Here is a 7,050-nt window from a genome sequence, read left to right on the forward strand (position 1 = left end):
AAACTGGACAGAGCAACCGGTCACCTGGAGCAGAGAGGATCATTCTCCCCGGATTGAGAATCCGAGTTGTTTAGCCCTGGTGGTGGCACCTCAAGTCGATGATTATAACCTCACTAAAGTGCGTGCTTATGGACGAAGAAAGCAACATTAACATCCTATACGATGATACCTTCAGACGTATGAACCTGTCAAAAAAGCAACTCCGGCCTTCCTTAACCATTTTTCACGGGATCATTCCTGGAAAGTCTGCTTATCCTATTAGGCGGATCAAGCTGAAAGTTGCGTTTTGCACTAAGTACAACTACAAATCAGAGTTCCTCGCGTTTGAGATGGTCAAAATTAAGAGTCCATATTATGCCCTCTTTGAACAGCCGGCTTGCGCTCGCTTCATGGCCCGGCCTTGTTATGTCTACCTCAAGCTCAAGATGTCTGGGCCAGAGGGCACTATCATCGCACGCGAGTGTGTGCGTGAGAAAGGGGACATAACTTATGCTGAGACGGCCTGCACAGCGGAGCCAATGTTGACCCGTCCGACATGAAACATTTTCAAACACTATTAAGCACGAGATAACAACGAGGCGTTCATTTTCCTTCCCAATTTCCATGTACACATATAGATAGTTGAAGCTCAACTAGAGACTGCATTTTCTCATCCCAGCTTACTGAAAAATTAGGTGCCTAATATGTAAACATGATTAAGATATGAAGGAATGGACTCAACTCTCGACTTGCCTATACACTATGACAAACTTTGGCTAACTAACCTTACAACAAGTTCAGTATTCTTGATATGCATGTAAAAACCTGGTAACGTAGTCTCGTACGAACACCGGATGATCCCTCTTGCAACAACCATGGCCCTTGAAATTACCCATCTGCAGGGTTATCCATGTCAACAGAAGAATCTGCTGTTTACTCCGGCTCTGTACAGCTGCAAGCACCCGGAGCCAGAAGCGTGAAGCTTCACCTCCGTGCATGCCGGCACAAACAAAACATCCCCTTCCTTTGCTACTCCTTCGTCAGGCATGCCATCAGCCTGGATCTCGCCCTCCCCAGTCATGACGAGGAAGATGGATGGGCCAGGCACTGGTAACATGGTAACCGATTCACCTTGAGGTAGTGAGTAGCAATCAACTTCAAACTCATCAAACGGGGGTGTGTAACGAATTACATATGGCTGCACCAGAACACCTTGCAAAATTTCGGGGAACATCTGCATGCACAAGATCAAATGTGTATTACTTAAGGGAATAGAGCATAGTGTTTTAGAGAATATTTAAGCAACATATGTAAAAGCCTCATTGGCCCACCCATTGGATATTCCAGCCAAAGTTTCTCAATGTGATCAAACTCCAAATGTTTTCAAAAACCACTTTGAATTGCTAAATTATGTTACAAACAACCGATTTTAGCGCACTAGCATGTAACAAAATAACCAATTACAATTAAGGCCTTGTTTGATAGCAAAGTATTAAAAAAACGCAGTATCAGCAAACTACAGTAATTTACCTGTAGGCATAAAATACCGTGGTTTTAACATAACAAAGTATTTTAGAGTATTGACAATACAGAGCACCTGTTTGGCTTGGCTATGGCTTGCGCAGTGCTGTAAATTTAGATGGCTAGCTGTTAGCGCTGCAAACACTACCTAGCTAGTCGTTGCATTCAACTAATCGGCCATGCAGATGCAGCTAGCTAGCATATACCTTACCGTTAGCAGGACAAGCACGTGTGGCTGGCTTCTTTACAATTTAGGATCCGTTATTCTTGGCAGCTAGCTGGGTAAGCCCTTACCATATGCGTGCATAAGAACAGGAGCATGCAAAAACTGAATGTAGCCTATGGAGAATCTACAGAGACGGCCGCAGCGGCGGCAGCGAACGCGATGGTGTGAGAGCGAGACGAGCTTGTTGTGAATAGCTAGCAACTAGCTTGTTTCTTTCGCTTGCTCTGTTTCTAAAAAAGAGGCCCATGGTTCTTTTTTTTATGCAGAGAAATTACCACAGTTTTGAGAATACTCTAGTTTTAATAACCCGGTATTTAGTGCTAGCCAAACAGGTCACAGCAAATAAAACTATGGTATCTGAAAAACTGCAGTATTTTTAGAATACTCAGAAAATACTTTGCTATCAAACAGGGCCTAACCTGCAGCAAAACATAATCAGAAACACTATTGACTGCCGATAGATGATGCTAAGCTGTATGCTGACAAAAATGAACACAATATGGCAAATAAAGAAACTGCATGCCAAAAGAATTGAGATTATAAACAGGACACTAGAGGTACAGATGAAAGGAACACAAAAAAAAGAACCTGCTTGTATGTCAGCATGGAGCAAAGAGTTTGGACATCTTTGTACTTAGGAGTCAGACCAGCACGAATTACGTTGTCTGAGGTAGCCATACATTCAACACACTCTCCTGATAGATATGCATGTGGTTCGTTGGCACCAATGTAAAGTGCTTCACCAGGGCTGAGCTTAACATAGTTAAAGAAAAATGCTGATAAAACGCCAACATCTCCTGGGTACTGCTGCTCTAGTGATAAAACTAGTTGCTCCTTCTCTGTAAAGGTTCTAATCTGAATGGGAGAAAGACATTATCAGTGCAAATAGTTGAATTACAAATACTAGGTTCTCCAAAACATATGACTCTTTTCTTCAAACAAGCAATAGCTGCATATGTATATTCCTCATGGTGTGATGATCCTGACTCAAGTAACACAAGACAGCAAGATGAAAGTAGCAGAAAATAAATCAATGTGCTGTGAGGAAAAGAACAAAGACACCAATAACAAAGATATCTTATGCTTACAATAGCTTTCAGATTATATGGTGGCTCCATGTATGCAAAGTAAAACTTCAAAAGATTTTCAATTAGAAAAACTCCTCCACAGGGAACGCAGCAGTGCAGAAGTTAACAGTCTACTTACATGTATCTTAGCGAGATTTTCAACTACCTAATTTGTACTGAATACTTGGGACATGCATTATGAAATGATGTTGGTTGCCCACTACGATATAACTGAATAATTAGCTTCAGCAAGCAGTGATATCGCTTTGGTGGCTACAACCAAACGATGATTACTACTCCCTCTGTTCCGAATTACTTGTCGCAGATATGGATGTATCTAGATGTATTTTAGTTCTAGATACATCCATTTCTGCGACAAGTAATTTGGAACGGAGGGAGTACCTAGTTAGCCTGATTGTCTCATCGTTAATATTCACAACCATCAATCTTCCAAATTAAATACCCAGCTTAATACTCACAGTATCTTTTTGAGTTGAAATGAATGCTGCTTCAGTGTCTACGTTTCCATAGGTAGGATCCTAGAGCAAACTCAATTATTCCCAGACAACCATCAACTACACTAGTGCATAGTTATAGCAATCCTACTCCCACCAGGTCAGCTCCATAAATATTGGTACTTATGCATTCCTTTCAGCGCATTGAGATGTTACTCTGAAGCAGCTATCGAAATTCATGTTTACTTATTTATAGCATAGCGCATACATAGTTTATACATGCACAGTCTTTAAGGACAAGTAACAATTCAAATTCAGCTCTATTCTTCTACCTTTTCCAGGTAGTCGACGGCTATTCACAGCTACCACCTTACACCAAAGAAGAGATCGACCCAATGTTTTATTTCTGTCTTAGTGAATCCCGATTCAACACTAAAAGTATATTGACTCTTTCCCAAGACTTTTTTCTGTAAATACTGCATATTTGATTCCATCCATAAATCTACTTTCCCTCCTATGCTCTGAGTTCCAGCATCGATAAGAATTTGAGTTCTTATTGTTCTTATGTTATGGTATGAATATACCATACCAATTTGTTATGTATGGATGATGGACGAGATTCCATGGATAGAGAGCCAGTTCCAATAGACTTATGGAACGTTCCGTTCATGTGCATCCAGCAGGAATTGAACCGATAAATTTACCAATTATGAGTTGAGCGCTTTAACCATTCAGCCATGGATGCTTAACAGGGATCATCGTACATCATAAATAACTAATTTTCATATATAAAGACATATCATAGAAAAAAGAAATCAATTACTCATATTTACTAGGAGTATATTTTTTATACTGTACAGTTGGCCTAAAAAAAATTTTAGACACTGGAACTGTAAGAACCTGGAAAGCAAAAAAAAACAATAAAAAATTAACCAAAAGCATTTAATAGCCAAGTGTAGGTCTCAAAAAATTACTGTTTCATCTACGACAAGATTGACCTACATGACTCTGGTAGGCAGCATTCAACTATGCTTTTCCTAGACATTTCCTATGACTTCCACTTCCACCATTGTTTAGAAAGAAAATAAAAACTGGAGGAGCTGTTTATGGTTGGTACACAAACATGGACAAAACAATTGCAGATACTAGAGCACTAGGAAACGAAAGATACTGACATCAACCTCCCAGTGAACACAATCATAGGTAATTCAAATGAACATGAAATTGTCTATGCCAATAACCCAGCAAAGATATTTACCTTTATCTCCCCATTCAAGCGACTCTTTAATTTGGAAATTGCTGCAGCAACTGCTTCTTTGCTTGTTGCCATTAGCTTAGTAAAAGCTGATTGCAGATATGACCTTACTCCAATACCTCCATCGTGCTCTTTGGCAGTCATAAGCTTCACAACATCTTCTTTGCCAACTAACATTTGAACCTCAGGTACAGTCCTCAAAACATCCTTGAGCTCCTGGACCACAGTATGAATAAATCAGTACTTGATTCTAAAATGATCGACTGTTAATTGCTTACAGTTCCAAAAGCTCATAGTTAATATCATAGCCCACATTTTCAACAATCGAGTGTTTGCACTATCTGGAACAATGCATCCTTTTTGGAAGAATATAACCAATGCAAGATAGAATTTGAAGTATCTAAAAAGAGGCAAACTGTACTTTCTACAAAACAGGATAGTTCTAACAGAATGAACATAGCAAAGGTTTCTCTGCTCCATACTTCCCACCCTAAATGTATCTATCTAATCATTAGTCAAGAAAAGAGGAGTGCCTCTTACAATACTTTAGCTACACTAACCATTTAACCAACAAGAATCTAAACTTCACCGTAAATATTTTACAATCTAATAACCCTTATTTACCCATCTGGTATGCAATAAAAAAACTATTGCCACATAGCAAATTCAGTCGAACAAACATCAAGCAACGCCAATTGCACAGCGGCTTTGACTATTCATAAATTTCCTGCCACCTACCTAACAAGCGAACTTTTCCAACCGCATCGCTGGATGTGATTTGGACAGAATGTGTGCATGGGGCCAACAAGTAAGATGCCAATGCCGCCGAGGGATATACAGGACAACTTGCGGGACGCCATCACTGTCTTCTGAACAAGGACCACGGTACCTCATGGAAGGCAAGTGATTTGCCAGCATGTTCATACTCTGTTTTTAAACTCTTCTTCTGACAAAATTTCTAAAAAATAAACAAGGGTTGCTCACATAAATGCAGATGGTACTTCGGCGAATAATCAGACCTTGATCGTTGGGCTGTCAGTGAGCAATTACACTATTCTACAGTTACAAATCTCTATTATTATTATCAAACTCGTTAGTAGCCAGATCCACACCTCACTTGGTATTTTGACATTGGTCAGCTCATCCCACCAACCCATGAGGAATCATATTGGGAATCTGCTTGCCACGTCGAATAAACAATCCACCTACCGCATCGAACTTCCCTAAGTAACTAACTCAAGTACTCGACGCGTCAGCTGACCCTATTAGAACAATCCCAGGTCAACCAAACCATTAGAACAATCGCAGATCAGCGTAAATGGAAATGAATCGGCCATTCAACAAAGCAGCGATTCAACAGTACGTGCACGCAAGGAATGCAGGCGCACAAACCTGGACGCTGACGAAGCCGCAGAGGGCGCGGAACTCGGTGACGGCAACGGCCATCTCAGGCTTGTGGTTGGCGTCGCGGTACGTGGTAGGGCGCAGCGCGTGGAGCGCCCTGGCGAGCTCCCTGTCCGGATGCGCCTGGATGGAGAGCGGCTTCGCCACCGACAGCACCTTGAATAGGAAGGGGAGGTCGCCGTCCCAGCGCGCGGTGACGGCGCGGCCGAGGAGCGCAGCGGGGTTGCGCGCCAGCCACTCCCTGAGCGAGACCGCGCCGCCGTCGTCGGATGCTAGCGACGACGGGGCAGCCGGGTGGGTGCCCATCCAGAGCTCGGCGCAGGGGCGGCCCTCCTCTGTCTTGCCGGCGAGGCGCGCGACGAGGGAGGCGTCCCCGCGGCTGCCCCACTCGTAGTGCTGCACGGCGCCGCGCAGCCGCAGGACGCCCTTGGGGGGAGAGCACGGCTCCAGCTCCGGGTCGTGTTCGCGGTCGGCAGGGAGGAGGAGCCCCAGGCCACCCATCGCGCCTAACCCTAGCCCGAGGCCGAGCCCCAATTGGGCGGAGGAGGAGGCGGTGGAGGAGGACGCCATCGAGGCAGCGAGGGCGTCGTCGGCGGGAAGGAGGAGGGTTTGGTCTGCGCGGCCGTTGGGTGGGGGGGGCGAGTGGGCAGTTGCGCGGTTGGGTTTTATGGAGGGAAATGCGAACGGAAGCGGTGAGGGGAAGAAGAAGAAAGAACGAGGCGACGACGACGGGAGGCGAAAGCGAGAGGTGGAGGTCGGAAAGGGTCAAGCGAGGATGGTAGCCATACCGCGGCAGTTTGGCTCGGTTTTGCGGTGTAGAGCTCTCAAAACTCTCAGACCCCTAAAAGTAACTGTTTTTTTTATAATTTTCACCGAAAAAATACCGTAGACTAGAACCTCTAAACTCTTAAACCCGTAAAAAAATTAGAGATCCAACCCTCAAACCACTTTGCAATCTGTAGAAGTAGGGGTTGAGGGGAAAATCGCCCCCCCCCCCCCAACCCGCACTCCTCCTCGTCGCTCGCTCCTCGCTCGCACGGGAGCAAACCGCCTCCTCCTCCCGGCCTCTTCCTCCTGCCGCCTCCTGCCGCGCCGGCCATGGAGGGCCCCGCCGCCGCCGCCGCCCCGCCCGCCCCGGCGCCC

General features: G+C 44.6%; 1 protein-coding gene across 1 annotated transcript; it reads right to left on the minus strand.

Moving 5' to 3' along the window:
* Nucleotides 1-556: 556 nt before the first annotated feature.
* LOC119285931 (mannose-6-phosphate isomerase 1-like) lies at nucleotides 557-6,629 on the minus strand. The gene is made up of 4 exons (XM_037565265.1): nucleotides 5,896-6,629; nucleotides 4,507-4,719; nucleotides 2,315-2,581; nucleotides 557-1,213 (listed from the first exon to the last, which is right to left on the minus strand). The coding sequence occupies exons 1-4, from the start codon at nucleotides 6,475-6,477 to the stop codon at nucleotides 893-895; spliced, it is 1,383 nt and encodes a 460-aa protein (XP_037421162.1). The 5' UTR covers nucleotides 6,478-6,629; the 3' UTR covers nucleotides 557-892.
* Between the last annotated feature and the right edge of the window lie 421 nt (nucleotides 6,630-7,050).

Source organism: Triticum dicoccoides, chromosome 4A, assembly GCF_002162155.2.
Source record: "Triticum dicoccoides isolate Atlit2015 ecotype Zavitan chromosome 4A, WEW_v2.0, whole genome shotgun sequence".
NCBI classification, from domain to species: domain Eukaryota; kingdom Viridiplantae; phylum Streptophyta; class Magnoliopsida; order Poales; family Poaceae; genus Triticum; species Triticum dicoccoides.

Coding starts and splice junctions, on each gene's coding strand:
- LOC119285931 (XM_037565265.1), bottom strand. CDS start 6,477: ATGGCGTCCTCCTCCACCGCCTCCTCCTCCGCCCAATTGGGGCTCGGC. Junction 4,720..5,895: donor GCGGCTTCGTCAGCGTCCAG/GTTTGTGCGCCT, acceptor ACTGTGGTCCAG/GAGCTCAAGGATGTTTTGAG. Junction 1,214..2,314: donor CCATGCTGACATACAAGCAG/GTTCTTTTTTTT, acceptor TTGTGCATGCAG/ATGTTCCCCGAAATTTTGCA.